Source organism: Laccaria bicolor, genomic scaffold (assembly GCF_000143565.1).
Source record: "Laccaria bicolor S238N-H82 LACBIscaffold_27 genomic scaffold, whole genome shotgun sequence".
Taxonomy (NCBI): domain Eukaryota; kingdom Fungi; phylum Basidiomycota; class Agaricomycetes; order Agaricales; family Hydnangiaceae; genus Laccaria; species Laccaria bicolor.
Window position 1 is genome coordinate 629,324 of NW_001889898.1, and position 20,601 is coordinate 649,924.

At 48.7% G+C, this 20,601-nt stretch overlaps 8 protein-coding genes and 1 pseudogene across 9 annotated transcripts; 5 read left to right on the forward strand and 4 right to left on the reverse strand.

The window, feature by feature from the left end:
* Positions 1-52: 52 nt before the first annotated feature.
* Positions 53-1,797, reverse strand: LACBIDRAFT_304419 (uncharacterized protein; the record flags this gene model as incomplete). The annotated part of the gene is made up of 6 exons (XM_001884802.1): positions 53-999; positions 1,051-1,090; positions 1,143-1,167; positions 1,221-1,352; positions 1,403-1,558; positions 1,610-1,797. 6 exons carry the CDS (start codon positions 1,795-1,797, stop codon positions 53-55), a joined length of 1,488 nt encoding a protein of 495 aa, XP_001884837.1.
* A 457-nt stretch (positions 1,798-2,254) lies between these two features.
* LACBIDRAFT_304420 (uncharacterized protein) lies at positions 2,255-2,458 on the reverse strand (the record flags this gene model as incomplete). The annotated part of the gene is made up of 1 exon (XM_001884803.1): positions 2,255-2,458. One exon carries the CDS (start codon positions 2,456-2,458, stop codon positions 2,255-2,257), a length of 204 nt encoding a protein of 67 aa, XP_001884838.1.
* Positions 2,459-2,739: 281 nt separating this feature from the next.
* On the reverse strand, positions 2,740-3,221 carry LACBIDRAFT_304421 (uncharacterized protein; the record flags this gene model as incomplete). Its single annotated transcript, XM_001884804.1, has 2 exons — positions 2,740-3,126; positions 3,186-3,221. The coding sequence occupies 2 exons, from the start codon at positions 3,219-3,221 to the stop codon at positions 2,740-2,742; spliced, it is 423 nt and encodes a 140-aa protein (XP_001884839.1).
* Positions 3,222-6,169: 2,948 nt separating this feature from the next.
* On the forward strand, positions 6,170-7,255 carry LACBIDRAFT_304422 (uncharacterized protein; the record flags this gene model as incomplete). The annotated part of the gene is made up of 4 exons (XM_001884724.1): positions 6,170-6,354; positions 6,411-6,525; positions 6,576-6,728; positions 6,779-7,255. The coding sequence occupies 4 exons, from the start codon at positions 6,170-6,172 to the stop codon at positions 7,253-7,255; spliced, it is 930 nt and encodes a 309-aa protein (XP_001884759.1).
* Positions 7,256-7,443: 188 nt separating this feature from the next.
* On the forward strand, positions 7,444-9,324 carry LACBIDRAFT_304423 (uncharacterized protein; the record flags this gene model as incomplete). Its single annotated transcript, XM_001884725.1, has 1 exon — positions 7,444-9,324. One exon carries the CDS (start codon positions 7,444-7,446, stop codon positions 9,322-9,324), a length of 1,881 nt encoding a protein of 626 aa, XP_001884760.1.
* A 487-nt stretch (positions 9,325-9,811) lies between these two features.
* On the forward strand, positions 9,812-13,735 carry LACBIDRAFT_191312 (glycoside hydrolase family 15 protein; the record flags this gene model as incomplete). The annotated part of the gene is made up of 26 exons (XM_001884726.1): positions 9,812-9,870; positions 9,926-9,972; positions 10,025-10,161; positions 10,265-10,313; positions 10,366-10,820; positions 11,045-11,159; positions 11,217-11,277; positions 11,332-11,340; positions 11,401-11,474; positions 11,531-11,608; positions 11,676-11,776; positions 11,833-11,849; positions 11,905-11,932; positions 11,990-12,004; positions 12,267-12,340; positions 12,399-12,429; positions 12,485-12,493; positions 12,546-12,556; positions 12,609-12,625; positions 12,682-12,878; positions 12,932-13,003; positions 13,058-13,140; positions 13,210-13,282; positions 13,331-13,395; positions 13,458-13,484; positions 13,541-13,735. 26 exons carry the CDS (start codon positions 9,812-9,814, stop codon positions 13,599-13,601), a joined length of 1,965 nt encoding a protein of 654 aa, XP_001884761.1. The 3' UTR covers positions 13,602-13,735.
* A 1,092-nt stretch (positions 13,736-14,827) lies between these two features.
* LACBIDRAFT_304425 (uncharacterized protein) lies at positions 14,828-15,079 on the forward strand (the record flags this gene model as incomplete). Its single annotated transcript, XM_001884727.1, has 1 exon — positions 14,828-15,079. One exon carries the CDS (start codon positions 14,828-14,830, stop codon positions 15,077-15,079), a length of 252 nt encoding a protein of 83 aa, XP_001884762.1.
* Positions 15,080-16,095: 1,016 nt separating this feature from the next.
* On the reverse strand, positions 16,096-17,744 carry LACBIDRAFT_252499 (annotated as a pseudogene; the record flags this gene model as incomplete). Its single annotated transcript has 9 exons — positions 16,096-16,242; positions 16,300-16,373; positions 16,426-16,692; positions 16,743-16,877; positions 16,930-17,103; positions 17,156-17,224; positions 17,277-17,341; positions 17,395-17,447; positions 17,502-17,744. Coding segments are annotated over 9 exons (1,227 nt in total).
* A 325-nt stretch (positions 17,745-18,069) lies between these two features.
* On the forward strand, positions 18,070-20,590 carry lcc10 (ferroxidase, multicopper oxidase). The gene is made up of 10 exons (XM_001884728.1): positions 18,070-18,227; positions 18,279-18,422; positions 18,472-18,562; positions 18,618-18,792; positions 18,855-19,075; positions 19,129-19,288; positions 19,336-19,693; positions 19,744-19,934; positions 19,984-20,221; positions 20,283-20,590. Exons 1-10 carry the CDS (start codon positions 18,076-18,078, stop codon positions 20,446-20,448), a joined length of 1,896 nt encoding a protein of 631 aa, XP_001884763.1. The 5' UTR covers positions 18,070-18,075; the 3' UTR covers positions 20,449-20,590.
* The last annotated feature ends 11 nt before the right edge of the window (positions 20,591-20,601 follow it).

Sequence of the window (20,601 nt, forward strand, 5' to 3'; positions counted from 1 at the left end):
CCTCTGGTTGATATATATCTACACGTCTACAAATACAATTCTCAATGAGGCCTCAATCACCTGAATCCCATGCAGCATCCCACCCCAAAGCGCTCCTATCCCACTCCCCTGCTGGCTGTCCATGAGTTACCCAACCCATAGAATCCATAACCAAGCCTGCAGCCCTACTGAAAATTGTGCCATCCATTTTTGAGGTACCATTATGCGTTTCGATCACCTCTTCTTCTCCCGGCCTAAAAGCGCCAATAGCACCTCCTGGAGGAGTATCACCGTAATGTTGCGCAGCAAAGAGTAAAGTTCGCAGCGTTTTAACAACATGAGAGTCCGGAGCATATAAAACATCTTCTACCATCGCTGGCCAAGGGGTATAATCTTCATCGACTTGTGGATTCCCTAGAGCCGACTTGCTAGGCGCCGCACGTATGGGAGGGCGAGGCGTATCCGTATACGACATCAGTAACTCTGGATTAATCCTGGGGCGTCCTCGAGAGAGCAGCAAAAGGACAAGAACGGCGATATATGACCGAAGAATGTCGGCCCTATGGACCGTCTTCTTCAAAGTGTTGAGAATGGGAAGGAGGAATAGGGACGATGTGACGATATGCATGAGGAAGAAATCGAGCCTTGGTTTCCTGCCTTCCTTTCCCGTACCAGCCATGAGGAGAGTAGCGACCCACATGACTTCTTCCACCTTGGCTTTCAATTCGTCTTCTCCGGCCGTTTCGGAAAGTTGGTATTGGGAGCAGATGCGCACTATTTCTTCTGCTCTACCACCGTTTAGAGCGGCCTTCAGACGAGCGTTGATCAAAGCGTCAGGATCATATGGTAGGACGGGACGGAGAATGTCTGAATCGTAGACTTGTCGTAGAATTTCGAGGAGGGAAAGCCCTTTGACGGGTTGTCTCCCAGTGCCCTTGGGCGTTGAAGTCGCGCCCTTGATATCCTGAAACTTGAAGAGCCTAGAATCCACAGGATTATGTACCGCAGTTTGGGCAAGACCTGAACCAATGGTTGAAGGGGTAAATCCTCAGATAGGACACGGTCACTAGCCTGTGGCGATAATTGTATCGTTTGCAAATTCTGCGCCATACTAAATTGCAACGTTCAGACAAAAGAATAAAGAGAAACGGCATTTTACTTACCCCAACAATGATTAGGGGATGAAGTCTACAATCGGCTTATTTGCACCCTCATCAACGAAAAAACTGGCAGAAACTCACGCGCCGCTCATGAGACGGGCCGGCATATGGGCTCCAGATTTCTCACTATCAAACACAAATCGTTCCAGAGTTGCGGTTGAGCCAAAGGCCTCGATCTGTTCGGCAAAGAATTTGACAAATGAAGCATAGGCACTGCAATCCAAATTAGAATTTTGGCAGAAATCCAGATGAGTAGGAATGACCTTGGATTACCGAGGTGCTGGACCCAGTTATCTTCAGTGACTAATATCGCCTTGTCCTTTTCTTCCCAAATGATGGGTCGTTGGATGCGAGCTTCGTCATGGTATATCTTTTGCAAAAGCCCAGCGGGCGCTCCCAAGTCGTAAGCTGCGAGAATACTGAAAATACGCTGTTACAATCGAAGTTCTCCACGATAAGACGCGACTTACTGATGGCTCAGGTGGTTATGTAGCCCAGCCGTCCGGAAAAAGCAGTGGTGTGTCTCAGCATCCTTCAACAGAAGACTTTCTGCACATTTCTTGGAGGCAAATGTAATTCCTGGATAGTTGAGCTGGCCTTTACGCCCGAGAGTGTATGAAAGACGAGACATGACTCCAGACAATAACGTCGTCGTCATTGCTCTTCAGCGCGCCCTCGTCACCTGTTTGTCCGAGTGTTGTGAGGAAACCAGACCAAACCGAAATCCCCGCAGACCTGAGAAAGACTTGGAAAAGTCCGCCACATCTTTGGAGGGGAAGGTCAGAGTTTAGTTTGGGTGCGCGATCAATTTTGCAATTTCCGAGGTAATGCTATGAGTTATTTGTAACCATCGATATAACCGGCAGAAGGGGGACGACATTTACACCAAGTAATCGATAATGAAAGTGACTGCAGGATATGGGTAAAGTAGGAGAACAAAGTCGGAGAGAGAAGTATAACAATGGTGAGACCGGAATGTAGGGCATAGGGATACCTAGAGGACGTTGGGGCGATGGCCTCATGCAATTCCACCACTCTGTGTGATGCACATTAGAATGCACGCCAGTATCTGAAGAAGGGTACTGAAGAGGAGTTACCGCTAACGACTTGCAAGATTAAGTCAAGATACGGATAGTCCAAAAGTCGTTGCACTCGTGCTCCTGGAGAAGGTAGTCATAAGGGATCCTGACATCATCGCGCCACCTAGCACCCCATGAACGTTGGACTATAAAGTGGCCCTTGGAGTCATCGTACCCGACCGCCACGACCGCAAGACCGATCGGCAAAAACTCATCCTCAGACCCAGGAATCGCCTCCATAGACGCGTGAAGCTTGAGGCCAAACACAAACGGGTACCCCTCATTGAGACAGGCGCGCAAAAGCTTGAGATCATGCTCAACCCTCAAATACTGGATAGCCTCGTGTTTGAGAGCGTTCCTGTAGGTCGAGGCAGGGGGCTTCGTAGCGGCCCGCGCACCATCGACGAATTTGCCGGTGCTCTCGTCGTAAACGCCACATGACTCATATGGCCAGTCCTCCTCAGAGCACACACCGGTGACCGCAATGCTCTTTAACCCATTGCGCAAGCGAGCTCCGCTGTTTATCCTGACCCGGTCCCTTTATAGCGTCTCCCGTTCGTTGTACCATATAAAGAGTCGGGAGGGGACGAAGGAGTCATAAACGTCTTGTTTGTGTTCTTGAGCACCGTGGCAAAAGCAGAAGCAATTGCATTGGCAGTGCAGCTTCCGACGACCGTGCCTTGGTCGAAAACGGGGCCAAAATATGGGCTGGTGCGTAGATCAACCAGGGGTTTCAAAAAGTTTTTTGCAAGGGGGACATAGAGGTAGTCGCGGTTATCAAGGGAGTCAGGTATCCAACCAGCGGGAGGGATGCCAATGCTGTCGTCGTCGTTGGCTTTAGGGCGCTTGGTGGAAGGGTCATCGGGATCTAAAGGTACCGAACCAACGGGCCCAATCACTAGGGTCGTCTAACTTGCAGGGGTTTAACGTTCAACGGTAACAACGTAAGCAGTGACATATCACTCACCATCCAACCGCCCTCCAAAACAGCTGGCATCGACATTGTGTTTGCTGTTCCAGTTCAGACTAAGGGAAGTGGAGGGAGTTAGGTTTATATAGCATTGGTAACGATCATTTTCGACTGCGCACTGCCAATGACTCCTACCTTGACTAGTTTACCCCATCTCCTATGTTTGACCCCATTGCGCCGAAAGGAGGCTGCATACCGCCGCAGCGGGGTTCCGGATGACATTCTCGAGGAAGGTCTTAAGGACTCGGATACCACGTGTTTCCTCGAGACCCCAGAAGTCCTTCACACCGCCGCGGCGAGCGATTGGCGAGCGAGACGACAGATAGCGGGCTTGGTACTTCACTGAGCTCATCAATCCAACTGTGAACGTACGCAAGACGGGCTCTGTGAGTGAGGAGGCGAGGAGCGAATTTCCCAAGTTGCCATAAACGTCGACGACCAGGCCCTTCCGTCATTCAAGCTCAACTCAGAGGAAACAGCTGAGGAAAACAGACGGTAAACCACATTCTGCGAGTCACCTGGTGGAACCAAAGCAGCTAGCGCAGCGAGGGCAATTATCCAAAGCTTTGGCCAGCTCTAGCGACAAGTGGGAGGGCGTTGCATGACAGGAGGGCGGGCAATGTTCAACTTTGAGTAAAGGTCATGTATCATGAGAGGATTTCGGATGGCCACACATGAGCCCGCAGCTAACAAATGGGGAATGGTGTCGATCAGGATAGACAGCGTCGGGAGGTAGACAAGCAGGGATTATCATTCAAGGCTTCCCATGAGTTTTCGAATCAGCACGTGCACACAACCCCCACAGGGACCTTCGAAGGTCCAGCGCAAGCCACTTTTTAAGAACGGATGAGTTCGTCTTCATCGTGGTGTGGGTAACCTCACCCAACACCAGCGTGATACCGTTCACTCCGAAAAACAAAGGGGCCTAATAAAAGAAGGGTTAGCGATTTGTAATATGGTTCTGGTTTGATAAAGACAAAGAGATCAGTGGCTCAAGATGTGTCTACAAGAGGTTGATTGCCCTCGTTTAGAATGAGTCAACTGAAGTCCATCATGAAGGGGAGAATATAGAAAGGAAAGGGTGTTGCAGGATGATGTACTCACCATGGGGGACCCACGATGGCAAAATGCATGTTGACGAATAGTGAAAGTCGGCGTCCTTGAACCAAATTCGATCTGGAGAGTGCCAAACTGACGTTATGGGAATGAAAGACGGACGTGAAACTGATTTTGCACAACGACACAAAATGTGACTGCAGCCGTCATCGAAGTGAATATTTGGATGATCCAACGTCTGGAAGATGTAGCTGGCCAACAGTGGACACGTCGACTGTCTAGCATGATCGTGGAAGGAGCCTATATTAACAAATTAATGATGTCTCGAGCTTGCGCATCAATACATCATCAGGTACAAATGGAGCACCGAAATAGACAGGGAGTTCGTATCCTTCATCGTCTTCATCGTTAATGAATTGATCAAAGATTTCAGAGGCTCCGCAGGCGTAAGATACTCGACTGACTGCTAGGTGAAGGTTGCAGATCCTCGGATCGGGGAGTGCGATTTGGCGACCACCGATGCCTGTCCCAAGGTGTATTTCATCACCGTCTTTCAGCCGTATAGTGGCGCACAACCGATCCGGTCGAACAATTCTATAATAGTATTTCCACTATGTGCTATGTGAATTCAAGATTGCAAGCAAAACGAAAAAATTACTTGATCATTAGAAAGTATCGCTTCAATTCCCCATGCCAGGTGCTTATTCATTATTTCGTGAGCACCAATCTCGAGGTTCAGGGCATTGCGCGGATCGTTTAGATAGTTCTGTATTGTTTCAGCGTCCAGCGCAAAGTCTGTAAACGTTTCAATTGCTGAAAATGTTTGTGGCTGGAGAAATATATGAATAAGGAAATGCATCATCCAAGAAATAACATAGAACTACTTTGAGCGTGTAGAAAACGGCATGAGATGAGCGCAGCGGGATGGCACGTAAGAGGGGGGGAAGAAGGAAAACCCGGTGACCGGACAGTTGTCGCCATCGCGGAGCATGACCTCAATGGACCTTAGAAGAGTCGACTGGTCGAACTTGCCAAATCCTTCAAAGCCGATTGACTCCTCTTAGCTTGTTCTGACAATTCCTCGATCTCCTCGATGTGCCTGTGTTTCGGAGTGAAGGGAATACTATCTTGAGGGGTCTTTGGTCCACCGGGGTTTCGAACTTGAAAAAGTAGAATGTCAACGCAGGGCTACCCTTCCGGCAGAGGACCCACATACATGCGATTACCAGATGGGTAAAGTAATGACTCCCCAGCTGCGTAAGGGTCGGGAGGTCGCCAGCGTGCTCCTGGAGTCTCTGAAGGACTAAAATTGCTCAATCATCTACGGCCAAACTGGAAACCTCGCTATACACTTCCTCGGCTAAGTTAGGACACGTCCAACAAGATGAGCGAGGACCGAAAACCAAATCGGTGCAGCACACCCAACGTTTTTATAAGTGAATTTCCACACTGTCCAAGTTCACGTAGAAACTCTTTAGCGATAGTTTTTGGGGATGGCGAGTGGGTGAGCAGGGCTTGCAGTGTTCTATGTGCGGGTACGTTGAGCATCGACGATTCTACGCCGAAACGCGTGGCGATTCCTAGAGGGGGCTTTCCGGTGGATACATAATCATCTTCCATTAGATCCAAGAGCGCCAAAGGATAACTCGGGACTTGGGACACCATTACAGATGCTTGTTTGAAGCAAGGCGCGTCGCGCGGACTCCTAAATCGGAGTCTCAAAGCGCTTCTCTTCATGAGATCATGCCTGCCAGTGATGAAGAGAGCACTTCTCTTCGCCGACCGTCATGGGGCTCGTTAGCACCCCCGTCTTTCTTTCCATCTCACTATGCTTTTCTACCCCGTGGCTCTTCCAAATATTTAAGAAACCACGGCTACTGCAATCGCTGCTCTCATTAGCCCTTCTAGTACACACGCTCTACTCGATGCACACATTACTGGTCAACTCGCCTCAAAATATTTTCACTGAGCTCAAGTTACCGCTGAACACCCCTTCCGACTCTATTCGGGCTATTCTTTTGCAGCGGACGAGCGATACGGTGTTGCCACCCGAAATGGATCGTGTTTTGACGAAGCTGAAGTTGTTGGAAGTTAGGAGACTCTATGTTCGGTGGGTTATTACGGTCTAGCCATTATCTCCATTTTTTACTGAGAGGGCGCTATTAGATTTGGACACGACGTCTTTGCTACCTGTGACTACTGCCAATCTTTTGGTGATTACGCGCTTTATGCACTTCCGCGTCCCCTGCTTTCATACGTTCGTGAGGTCGCAGTCATCGGCGTAGGTTATTTTTTTTTCCGTTTAGAAAGCTTCGGTTAACATTCTCGAAGCTCTTCACGCTCCCAACGACACCGCTCGCCCACCTTCGTTCTATCGGAATAGGCACCCTCATTCTTGCAGGACTCACTGAAGCGTATTGGCTCCTCACAGTCCCTGTTGCGATTTCCCCAACAGATGATAAATTCTTTTTACGGATAACAATGGCAAGCCACCTCCGTCCCAGATTTGAAATGCAACTAATGAACAAATACAGTGGCACGACACCTTACTTCTACTCCGTAACATCCTCTTTCTTGTTCTGCTCTTCCTCCTACACCTTCCCAGGATACCACTCATTGACCTATTCCCAATCATTTCCAACATGGTACCAAGTCCTAATCCGACGCCTGCTTCCACTTCCGCGTCAATCAAAGGAACAATACAAACGCTTGACCATCTCATTCCCGCACTGCACCTTCTCAAATATACCCGTGCAGCCCTTATGCGCAGTCCAGACGCGCGAGAACGTGCTGGTGTATGGTGGGATGCGGAGAGGGAGGAAGGCGACGTTGGGAGACGCGATGATGGTGTGAGGAGGGCTGCTAAGGGTATGGAGATTGGATACGGTGAAAGAGTGGAGATAGACGGCGTTATAGAGGAGGAGGAGGGTAAGTTATTGACGAATACGAGGAAGGCTATAGAGTCACTCCAGGAGAGTGCGCGGCCTAGCGATCATTGGAATGCTCCTTGATTTTTTGTAGAATCTAATCTGATATGTCGGAGATTTGAGCTGAGTTCTAAGTCGCACCTCACTTATGCGGAGTCATTTTCGCTACCGCGGCCCGTTATATAAAGACACCCCAGGACACCCCTCTTTCTCATTCTACCTGGCTCTACCCTCCTTTCTCCGCGCGCTGAGCTTTGGCTTTCGCGCAAGCCATGTCGATGGAAGGCCCTCTCAGCTCCGCAGAATCCAGCATTCACGAAATTGTCACCCTCGTCGCCAACTATCGAACAGATGAGGCCCTGGCTCGTTCCCAGATCGCAGTCCTACAGAAACAGTGGGAGGATCTACGTCGAGACCAGGATGGCTTACGACAACAACAGGAAGAAATGAAGCGCCAGCAAGAATACTTCCGACAACAGCAGGAGGTAGCCAGGCGTCAGGAGGAGGTATACCGGAAACAGCAGGAAGTTCTGCGCTCACAGGAGGACGTGTTAAGACAGCAGGAGATGGCCGTTTTTCGACAGTTGGTGGATGGTCGTGTGCTACTAGATCAAGCCCCTTTGTCGCTGCAGCGGGCGTTGTACAGTGCACAAAGCCGTGCTGCAGAATACAAGAATCGTTCAGCACTTGTACATTTGCTACCGACGGAGATTGTCTCTGAGATTTTCCTCACGGGTCAGCACCTTCAGTTGTATGACCCAAAGTGGAAGTCTGAGAAGGTACGCTTTGAGATACTTGTCTCTCATGTTTCCAGAGAATGGCGCGCGATTGCCCTTGGCACGGCGAATCTCTGGAAATCTGCCTCTGTCTTTCTCGACGAGCCCGAGAGGATACACGCGTACTTGAGCCGCTCTGCGGAGGCGTTGCTCGAACTCAATTTGCTTTCACGCATTGAAACGTCCGCAGATGAGTTGCGGTGCATTTGGTCGGTCCTGATTGCCCCGCACCTGCACCGAGTTGAATCCCTTTCTTTCATTTACCGCTGCCCATTGCAGCTCAAAGAAACTCTCCAATTGCTATCTGAAGCTTGTCTTCCCTCTCTCGTTCATCTCAGTGTTGATTGCCCGAGCGCGGCGGAGTATTTTGACATTCACAGGGTAGAGGGATTCAACATGCTAGCCGGAGGCGCCCCTAAACTCTCTTCTCTAAGGCTGAACGCTATTTTACCTGAGGAGGGGTCGACGTATCTCTCATCCATTCGTACCCTCGCCTTGACATTGCCACCGTCTACCAGGCATTCCCAATTTACGTCGACGCAACACATTTACTCACTCTTACCCTCATTCATACATCTTACCACCCTCTCAGTCGACAACTGGCTGCCCGAAGGCCCCCGCCGAAGAGTCACCCTCCCAAATCTCCTGTGCTTCAAGTATGGCTCGTTCAACAGAACAGATATTCCAGACATAGACGCTTTACGCGACTTCCTCACCACGATCATAATGCCTAAAGTGAAATCTTTTATCTTTGAATTTGAAACTGGCATGGCAGTCGTAGAGCTATTCAGACGCCTAGGTTCCGAAACCCACCAGGAATTCCTTCACCTTCGGGACCTTGTCTTCGTTTCACAAGAATTGATGTCGACGGAAGTTAACCCCTTGCGGGATCGTGTCGTTCGTGTGCCGAGTGTCTCTAATCCGTTCGAATACGTCGAGAATCTCTCCCTAGTCAATCTTTCCAATACCGACGTCACACTCGCGCCTATTTTAGGTGTCGAAGATACCAACAATTCAACTTCATTTCCCCGTCTACCGAATCTTAAGAACCTTACCGTCGGGTATCCATTCTTGACTCCTCCGATGCTGCGTGGTATTCTAGGCAAACGGGAGGCTATGGGCCAGCCGATACCCGGACTTTGCGTCCCCGATTCTTTCATTAACGATGTGACGGTCTTTGGGAGCCCCCAAGACATCAAATTGTTCCATGGCCAGACTCATGTGAACATGGAACGATTCGACCCCGGCGAGTTTTTCGCGTCGCTTGAAGTGCTTCCCCTTGGAGAAGCGGAGACGAAGGCTATAACCCGCATGGGCAATAGGTATGCGAGATGGCATCCTTTGTGGCAGGTTAACGTTGGTCAAAGCCAAACGTGATGATGGTGAGCCATGATATTCGTTCGCCGCTTTGAAAGACTTGTGGATATTTAGAACGCAGGAATTTTGTATTTGTAGATGTACAATCATGGTTGTTCAACTTCGTTCATGAGGTAGTGATAACCTCTGTATCACCAGCGCTAGCCGCGCCACTTGTAGTGGGGAAGGATTCGTATATTTTCTGCTGTTGGCATTGCTGTAAATGCAACTCTTTTTGTAAAATACAACATATCCACGCAACGTATAATTCTGAACTTTCAGCCGAGATTGAACGGACGTACGTTGTTGAACATACACCCGGGATGCCCGTCGTTTCTGGGATTTGCCGGATAACCTCTTCTACGGTTTGTCATACCCTTCTGTCAAGAAGGCGGAATTAATCATTGATGCCATGCTGCCTCAAATACCTGGAATCAGGCGCGTAGTCTTGACTCGCCGCACATCTGACCCCCCCTTCACCCTATCTAAACGAGCGTACAAACGCACAATGAATATAATTTCTCCAGGCGATGACCGCGATTATATTCCCATTGCTGATCATGGACTGTCAGTATGACGTAGCATCTTTCCTCTATTGAATTTCATACCGGTATTTCCCCAGGATCGGTAATCTCAGGACGGCTGCATTGGTTAGCTTGGACGGATCAAGTGAGCTATATTTCTTGCTATAATATAGGAAGGACTGAGCAAGTTCTGTTAGTTGAGAGCTACTGCGTTCCAAACTTCGATTCGCCCTCCGTCTTCGCTCGGATCTTGGACAAGGACAAGGGTGGACATTTCTCCATCACTCCGACGATCCCTTTCACGTCGAAGCAGAATTACCTTCCAAGCTCCAATGTTCGTAACTCTCCACTTGTCCCAAGGAGATCGAAGTCGAGGTGCTAAGCGATGTACCTGGGATAACAGCCTTTGAGCAATAGCTAACTATTCAATATAATAGGTCCTCCAAACCAAGTTCATGAACGATGAGGGTGTCATCAGTATCACAGGTACGTTTTACAGCTCAATCCTCTGGTACTATCAACTAAATAATTTTGCTAGACTTCCTTCCACGCCCTCGGCAGCCCAATAGCATTCTCGACACACACAAGCCCCTCCTTCCCTGGCTAGTTCGACGCGTCGAATGTGTTCGCGGAAAAGTCCCGCTTCTCATGCAATGCGCTCCAGCATTCAACTATGCCCGCTCCTCCCACGTAACAACCCTAGTCGAAGACACCAGCATACCCTTTGGCCCGAAACGGCACAAAGTCGTCTTTGATTCAGACAGCTTCTCTCTAGACCTGCGCTACGTGGTTGAGAGCACGGAGGACATTACTCAGATCGATCCAGAGCCTGACATTGAGCTCATCGACCTCTCAGAGAAAGGCCACAAGGGGCTTGCCGTCCAGTCGGCTTTCACGCTCTCTGAGGGCCAAATAGTCACGTTCGTTTTGAGGACACCGCCGACGGAAGTTATTCGTGCACCACTGTCTGGCCAGAATGAGGCTTTGACCACCGTTGAATTGGATGCCAAGGCCCGTTCTCAGGCTGAACATTCGCCTGAGACGCGTAAAGGGGCGGCAGAGCTCGTATCGGAAAGGGACGCAAGTATGGTCGACACCCCTAGGAGCCGAGCGCTCGATGACCCGTTCTTGACCAAGGAACTTATTCATTCCCTGCTTCATGTAAGTAGTGAAACTTTCCTCCTGTCGTGTCAAGCATCATTCAACAATTATTTTAGAACACCAATCATTACTGGTATGATTGGATCAGCAAATCCACTTACACGGGCTCTTGGAAGGAGTCTGTTCATCGCAGTGCCTTGGCGTTAAAGTTGTTGATCTATGAGCCAACTGGTATGTGATGTGTGCTGGGAAATCGGTCTATCGACGATCTCACGCACCCCTTGTCAGGTGCCGTTGTTGCTAGTCCAACATTCAGTCTTCCCGAATATATCGGGGGTGTTCGAAACTGGTAAAAAAAAGCATTTATCTCGTCTAGCGTCTCTAAGCAACGTTTAATTTACAGGGACTATCGGTATGTTTTGCCTTGCCTTCTCTCTTCTTTCTATTTTTTTTCTTACGGGTCTTCACTTAGTGCTTCTTGGATTCGTGACTCTTCTTTTACGTTGTACGCATTAATCCGCCTTGGGTTCACTGAAGAGGCCAATGGTGAGTTCAATCTATCCTGATCATTTTCAATCTATTTTCAACCTCGTGTGATAAAGCCTACCTCGGGTTCATCTTTGAACGGATTAGGAACAAGAATGCAGATGGGAGTTTACAAATTATGTACACTATCCATGGTCCGTATCTTCCCCCTTTCCTTTCCTTTCTCTTTTTCCTCTATATGAAACGCACTCTTTTTTTCAGGCGGCAAAGAATTTGAAGAAATTGAGCTCGACCATTTAGATGGACACAAAGGATCGCGACCGGTACGAATTGGGAACGGCGCGATAGACCATGTCCAACTGGTACGTTTTCTGAAAAACGATGTCCTCGCTTGACTTAGACCGAGGTGCTGCTGAAGGATATTTACGGAGAGTTGTAAGTTACGCGAAGCTGCTGAGTACGCCTTGAGTTTCTGACTGTCGAGCTATAGAATGGATTGTATTTACCTAGGACAAAAGGTTCGTTTTGATCATTTTGATTAGTTTGATGGATGGTTGACGTGAAATATTCTCTAGTTTGGAAGACCCTTGGTACGTATTTTCCTTGACCGTTGACAGTCTTTGCCTGACATGTAAATGCAGAGCTATGACGACTGGTGAGCTTGCTGTATTTCTAGTAGTCCTGGCGTTTCCAACGACTGGATAGGGTTCTGGTCAGAGAAGTGTAAGTGAATCTTTTCGTGACGATACCAATTTTAACCGAAACCCTGGATATTAAGTGTCGACTGTAAGGACACCCAATCCTTTTTGGATCTGCTTCTAACAAAATTCAGATGTGGTTGAACACTACAAGGATACCGATCTGTACGTCATCTCTATTTTTATCATCGAGCTTCTGTCAACATTGGTACTCTGTAGATCCATCTGGTAAGTCATCTGGCGGAAAAGAAATGTCTTTTCTGAAAAAAAAATGGATGTTGCGTAGGGAAGTCCGAGACACGCAACGTCATTTTACTGTGTGTTGAATCCCCTGACTACTTATGATTATACTCACGCCCGTAAATCGATTAGTACTCCAAGGTGCGCCACATCTCTACTCTATATTTTATTCTCATGCCTACCCCTCCATAAGGTTATGCTTTGGTACGTTGAACGACCGAAATTTTTTAACACCCTCTCATACTTACCATCGCAGGGTCGCTATGGATCGTGGTAGGTCACAAAAAATACATTATTTACATTCAACAATTATTGACTGTATAAACTAGGTCTCCGTCTAGCCGACAAAAGATCTTTTCCCTGCCCCAATAGATACAAATGGCTTGCGGCGCGCGATGAACTCTACGAAGAAATCATGCACAGGGCCTGGAACAAAGAGGGCAAATTCTTTGGACAAAGCTACGAGGAAACGGACGTGGTCGACGCAGCAGTGCTAATTATGCCGCTGGTTTTCTTCATGCAAGCTGTGCGTCTCATCTACATTTTTCCGCAATAACTCCGAAGTAACAATTGTACTAGTCCGATCCAAGGTTTGTGAGCACCTTGAAGCAGATTTTAAAAACACCCGCGAAAGGGGGCTTGACGTCGAATGTGGGGGATTATTATTTTCTTCACAACCATAGTATTAACCTAAAAATCGTTCAGAACCTCGTTTATCGGTATGATACCAAGAAGACGGCGGATGGCGTCGGAGGTGAGGAGGGCACATTTTGCTTGTGTACGCTGTGGTGCGTCACTTCTTCACGACTTGAAGCTGGACCGTGTGGTAAACTCTTTGGAACTCTCTTTTTCAATAGGTGCATCGAGGCATTGACGCGTGCAGGTCAAAGCGACCGAACCTTGATCCCAAAGGCGGTGTCGATGTTTGAGGTAAGGCTCGCAACATAAATTGGAACGTCGCTCACGTCTTTGTCGAAGGACTTCTTACTTTACCTGAACCACGTCGGACTTTGCACAGAAGAAATTTCTGATGCTGGAGTAGGGTGCGTCCATAAATTAATTTTGGCTCGCAGCCTAGGCTGACTTTCCGTCTATAAAATTTCAGGTTGGGAAATGCAGTTCAGGGATTCACGTAGGTCATTAATCTCTTTGATTCCAATCACAACTCATGCCTTTTTAACATTGAAGTCATGTCACCTTGATTTCGGCTGCGTACAACCTTTCCAGGACGCTCCACAAGAATGTGTGATTATGTGGGATGGGAAATTCTGAAGAGGCCCTTGATATGAATTAAGAAGGATATAGTCAACTGTACAAAGAGTAATTTGCTTTCGAGGAGCTTCGAGCTTGCCATTTTATTTTCGCGGAACGACCGCGCTTATCGTTGAGAAAGACACAAGCTTAGAAGGACTGGCATAAAATCCGAGGCGGTCTTGAGGCGGTCCGAAAGTGCGTCAAAACTAATCCTGCACTTCACATCCAATTGCTTACCCGGCGTTCTTCACAATGTTTTTTTTTGTGAACTTGCCGTGAATTCACTTGATTATTCTTTCCGAGTTAATCTTCAGTTCGCTTACAGTCAAAGTTCAAAAAGTTCTTCTCCCATGACCGCTTGCTCCTTATCGTGTATTGTCTGTGAGCTCCGCACTCAGCCCTCAGGGCTGATCGATTTCTTGAGAAAGAACTTACCCGCCGCCTTACCGCCCTAGGAACGCGACAGCAATCAAATCCGTGACGCGTGAGTACTGTACCGAACTGTATGGTGGCAACGTAACGCATAACCCTGGCCCGATTTTGTTGCTTATTTCAGGTAAAGTAACGCGTAACGCTGGCCGTGTTGCTATGAAAATGACCAAAAAAAAAGTCCATTTTTACAAAATTTTCTGTCCCTGCGGGGCTACAGATACTAAAATATAGGTAAAATCTGGTAGAATACCCCGGCATTGCCAGGATCATTGTATGCCCAGCCGACCATCTACTTCTGTAACATCGTCTTCCTAAATCTCCGGGGGGTTGCCTATCGGACCAAAGTAACGCGTAACGCCCGGTCGGTTGCCGAAAAAAATCCTTCGGGGCGCGTAACGCTCCGTCTGCCGTTGCCACCATACAGTTCGGTACAGTATACACTCCATGACCATGACACCTTGACGGCACTCAAAGCGAAATGCTCGTGGTGCTAGCCCTCCAACGAGTTGGGACGAATCGGATCTCCAAGTCATGCGCGCAGAGTAGTCCCTCGCGGCGTTCCCATTTCTTACTGACATACTTATTCCAAAACCTTATCACCTGAATTTTTTATCAGATAGCTTTATTCGAGTCCCGCGACGATTCACATGTAAGGATGCACCATATCGGGATATCTGCTCACTGACCAAACTCAAGGTTTGCATCGACGTCATCGTTCTTTTGCATCTTATCTGATAAATAATAAAGTCTCGGCACTGTGCAATTTAAGACAAGGTTGAACCTGGCCGGATGTTTCCCCGTTTGCATCGCGCACCGCTCAGTCACCAGCAGTCACCGCATACCAAAAAATTGCTCTTGGTATATTTTTTTTCACCACCTCTTCCGTACCTTTCTCGGAGGCCGTCACAAAATGGCATGGGTGTCTGGTTTGTTACGATTTTTTCATTATCAGATAACACCCCAAATTCGATTTTCTTCTTTCTCCATGCCTGGATTGAGCTGGTCGGATACAGCCAAGTTATTTCTGTTTACCGGAGATGATGTCGCTTTTTCGCATGCCGTCGTCACAGGACTCAATGTGCTCCGTTTCGCAGTTCATGAGCTATACAAATGCCCATCAATCGAGATACGCGATCGTGGTTCGTTTTCTTATCAGATAACGCCACCCATCTCTCACTTACTCCGTTTTCGAATAGACGACTTGCCACGGTTGGAAAGCATATGAGAGAACGTATATGGTTAGGACCTCGTGTGTTGTTACGGTGTTGAGGCTAGCTGGTTTTGGCGGCACTAATTTACTCTGAGTAGCCCGGTGCGACGTTGTAATGACATCACAGGAAGACGCCCAGAACAAAAGAGTACACTCTGCGATTTTTCACGAGTCAAGAGAGGTGTAAAGTTTGCGCCTGAAGGGCGTATTTACATTCTACCACTTTACCATGCGTTGCAAGAACTTTACCTACTTTTTTCCATCGTCCGCAACCAATCCGCAACATTTATGATTTTACTGCCACGACAATTGATCAACAATTGATAGGAAAATTCCGGAATAAATTCTAGACCCTACAAATTTCCGATGCACTCGCAACCAAGCGAGGGTACCAGACCCTCACTTGGGGTACGAGTATGTGTTCCTGCACGCGGCGGCATGCGCCTAGTCGAAACACATGATTCATCAACTTTCAAAGAATTTGATTTTCCTCCGTACGTACATCTTATCAGATAACGCCGAGGACGTCGTCGCCAAGTAATATAATTCTTCCGTTTACCAGACGCGGCAAATTTGCGAGCCACTTGGGCCTTGGCGTTACTGTAATACATCGGCTTACATCGGCGAGTCCAAGGCCTGTCCAAGGAGGTCGAAGGTGAGTCCGCGTGAGTCGGTTACAGAGACAATTTCTATACAATTTCCATTCCCTGTAAATAATTAGAGTGTAGTTCAAAGCATATTCCATTTATCCAACCAAGTCATATCGCAAGGAAATAAGTACATAACATATCGTCGTTATTCGGGGTGTATAATGTGTGTGAGTAGATGGGGCAAAACTAAAAACGAATCAAGCCCTCGGCAGAACCTCAACCGTATCCGCAGGCGCCTTCTCGTTCAACGATGTTTCAGCCTCTTGTGACGCTGATTTTTCCCTGCGCAAGTTTTGACGGCGGATGGCTACTGCTGATTCTTTCCCGAAGAGTTTCGTTCGTCCCTGGCGTGGTGAGAGGGTGGGTCAGTTATTAAAAAGGGAGGGAGGACCGAGACGAACTTCTTTGAATTTCAAGTATACCAGCGTGGCGATGACTGCTATCCAGTAAAATACATATGCGAGTATCGTTCCCACTATTAAAATTTCCGTTAATTTCTGCGCATAGAAGTACAGAGGATGGCTTACGCGAGCCGTTATTCGACCACCCAAAGATCGCGCCGAAGATCGACCATCCCTGCCCGCCCAATTTGTTATTGGGGGAACAGCAATCGAGGTGCCAGACGTTGCCTTGAACTCTGTACGACCCTGGCCCGTTGCCTAATGCATCGTCCCCTTTGGCACCGAGGAGCTTGGCGTAGGAGTTCATTTCGAATTGAGCGACCGCTTTGGAGAAGAGGCCAGCGCCGATGAGGAGGAGAAGGTTGGTCATTACGACGAGGAAGACGGTTAATGCTGTATATAGAGTAAGCGCGGAAAGACGGTAGGGCCAAGGGAAAATGTACTTGACCGAGAGGCGAATGAGTAGATTGCAAAACCGATGATGAGACCGCAGATTATTCCGACGATGGCGGCTATGGGGATGGCTGTTGCGGGTTGGCCGAGGGAGACGCCTCCTACAAAAACGACAGCTTCCATGCCTGTGCGTTGAAGTGTGAGAGGAAGTAAGGAAGATGAAAGAGGGTGAGTGACCTTCTCGGAGGACTGTGATTAGTGGCAGGATGAAGAGGACCCATTTTCCGGCTTTAGATTCGCCATCTACTTCTGCAGCGGGGAATTGGTGTCAGGACATGGACAAGAAAGGAAAGGAGAACGTACTTTTACCGTCAAATGCGCGCGTGAGCTTGATGCGCCATTTCGCCTTGGCTATTTCACGGAGTTAGTAACGGCAGACGTGAACGGAGAAGATATCGCATACCTCGGTCCATCTTGAGCATGCTGACACCCATGACGAAAATCATGAGAGAAGCAATGAGCTCGAAAATACCTAGGGTGATACTTTGAAAAAAGGTGACCTCCATATATGCGCGTGAACGTACCTTCCCACAGTATTTCGGCCTTATCCCACAGGTTAGATGCTTTGGTAAACCAGACAGCGATGAACCTGAATTGAGGAAAAGTTAGATTGACACTTTGACAGGAGGGTTAAAGACATACGCGGCGCCAATGGCGAGAGCCACGAACAAACCCAGGGCTGCCCCAGCAAAAATCTAAACACGCTTTTAAATAAAGGTGAAAGAAGTGTAGATAAGGAAGAACGTTACCTGTATGCGCATTTTGCGGATAAGGCGGCGACGGTGGACGGCGTCGTCGAGGTTCTCGTTCTGGTCGGACTCCCCTTTGCTCTCCGCCTCGCTCACGAGGGTGCTTGTTTCCCTGAAGTTTGAGCCATCTTCGTGTACAATTTGTTCAGCGAGACCAAGGAGGACGGAGATGATGATGGCGGCCTCGAGAGTCTCGCGGAAGACGATGAAAAAAATGGGGATGGAGAAGAGGTTTTTGGCCATAGGGAGCGAAGGGGAGGAGGTTTCGGAGGGAGAGGGGGAGAATATTGGGGCAGGATATAAAGCTGTCGAGACCAGCCATGGGTGTATGCATTCATTCCGTAATTCAGGTGCATCAAAAAACCCTTATCAGATGACTTTTTTTATCCGATAAGATCTTCCCATCTGATAAGATTCATCACACATGGAAACCGGATCTTCGGCCCCTCCCTTGGCACATCGGCAGGGTTATCTCCTAAAGTTTTATCAGATTAGGAACGCACCTTTCTCATACCCTTATAAGTTATCACTCTTGCCCTATAAATGTTCTTGAGCCCTTTTCGCCGCTCTCCCCATGTTGCCAATTTCACTCATCCTCCTCGCTGCGTTGGCCAGCCCCGCACTCGCTGGCGTTCAGGAGATATGGTGGAACCTTACCTACGTCCAGAACGCGAACCCAGACGGCCTCTTTCCACGACGCGTCGTCGGCGTTAATGGCTCTTGGCCGTGAGCAAATTTTAATGCCCATAATGTATTTCGCTGCTAACAAGTGTTCAGGCCACCGCCAGTCAATGTGCAGACGACTGACTCGCTCTTGGTCCACGTTACAAATTCTCTTTCGGACTCTGCCACCTTGCATCACCATGGCATGTTTTTCAACACTACATCTTGGATGGACGGTGCCCAAGGCATTAGCGAATGGTGTTTCTTTTCCCCTATCGTGCCCACTCACCTCCTAACTCCGCCTTAGTGGTATACCCCCTAGTGGTACCTTCGATTACATCGTCCCCATCAACTCCTCTGGCCAATGGGGCACCTACTGGGTGCACGGCCACTCATCTGTATGCAACTTCCTCTTTACTTTTCCGCCGCATTTAACCCGACGCTTGCCTAAAGGGTCAATACGTCGACGGTCTGCGAGCACCTCTGGTTCTTCACCCTCCAAAAGAAGTCGCAGCATACGACGAAGAATTCACTATTGTTCTTGGGGACTGGTATCACGAAGAACACGCTGTCTTGCTGAAGAAGTTCATCAACATTGCGAATCCTGGAGGTGCCGAGCCCGTCCCTGGTAATCAAGTCTCTAGTCTTTTGCATCGACTTTTTTACTGAAAAAAAAAAAAAAAACCTCAGAATCTGGATTAATGTACTTTGCCCAAAACTCCACCTACCTCGGGCCTATTGCTGGCTCAAATCCAGCCCCTGTCACAAATGCGGTTGGGTTCAACGAAAACGCCACCCTGCCCTTCCAACCAGGAAAGACATACCGCTTGCGTATCGTCAACACGGCCGCATTCGCCATGTTCTACTTCTGGATCGACGGACATGACATGCGTATCATAGAAGTCGACGGCGTATGTCTTCTTTCTTGCTTTCTGCTGCACGAGCTGATAGTTTGGGTTTATAGACTGACGTGGAAGAGTATCCGATAGACTTAATCGCCCTGACTGTTGCACAGCGGTACTCGGTCCTCGTCACAGCGCGCAACGATACTTCCTCCAACTGGGCAATCCACGCCAACATGGACACAGACATGTTCGACGTCGTCCCACCGGCTTTAAATCCCAGTACGTGTTCTCTGCAGTTTCTCAGAATCTTCCTGACCTCCCGACAGACGTCACATCCTCCGTCATTTACAACGCCTCCGCGACATTGACCGATAACGGGTTCGTGGATGAGTACCATGACGTGAACGATACAGCCCTCGTGCCCGTCATCGTCGAGGCTCAGCCCGCCGCAACCAAGACGATCGAGCTCGAAGTCTCCTTCGACACCATGGACGACGGCACCAACAGAGGGATGTTCAATGGAATCACGCATAACAATCCCCTCGTCCCTGCTGTCCTGTCCGAGCTCACACTGGGCGAGAACGCGACGGTTCCAGGGGCTTACGGACCTACGAGCTTCGTCGTTGAGTATGGTGATGTCATCGATATCGTGATTAAGAATGGAGACGCCGGAAAACATCCTTTGTAGGTGATGTCTAGTTTGAACCGCAATACAGTCCCTGACGATCTTTAAGCCATTTGCACGGACACAAACCCATGCTCGTTGGCCGCGCGACCGACTATACTTCTTCTGACCCTACGCTGAACCCGCCCATTGTAGAAGGGCAGGCGAATCCCATCCGCAGGGACGTGGTAGGAATCCCATCCATGGGATCAGCGACGATGCGAGTGGTGGCTGATAACCCTGGAGTGTGGTTTTTGCATTGTACGTCGTCCTTCGTACCAGGTGGATGTAAACTAACGGAATGCCAAAGGTCACATCGAATGGCATCTCGAAGTCGGACTGTCCGTCCAGTTTGTCGAAGCGCCTCTGCAGGCTCAACAGCATTACGGCGTCCCGCAAAAGTTGCTGGATAACTGTAAAGCTCTGAATATCCCCACGTCAGGAAACGCTGCTGGCATTGCCTCAGCAACCGACCTCCATGGTCTTCCTTTGGGTCCTTACCCACAAATTTTGGGATGGCGACCGAGGGGTATTGGTGCTATGTTTGGGTACGTTTCTTTTTCTTTTTCTACTTTGGACGCGATCGCTGACGGCGGGTCTGTTGCGTAGATGTGTCTTGACAGCAGCTCTAGGCATGCTCAGCGTGGTTTGGTACTCCCTTGGCGGGCAAGTCACGGAAGAGGAGATGGAGCGAGAGGTTCATGAGCAGATCCTCGCAAAGGAAAAACGGGGCAAGTTGTTTGGTCTCATAAAACCTAAGAAGAGGGAGGCTTGAGGGTAGTTTTGAGGATGCCGCTGTGGAAAAGGATTGTTTGTTAATTGGTCAGTTAGTTACCCCCCCTATTTACGACTTTACGCGATGTGTGTACGATGAGAGAACACGTTTTGATACAGTTGGGATCACGTATATCCCTGTCAATAGTGCGAT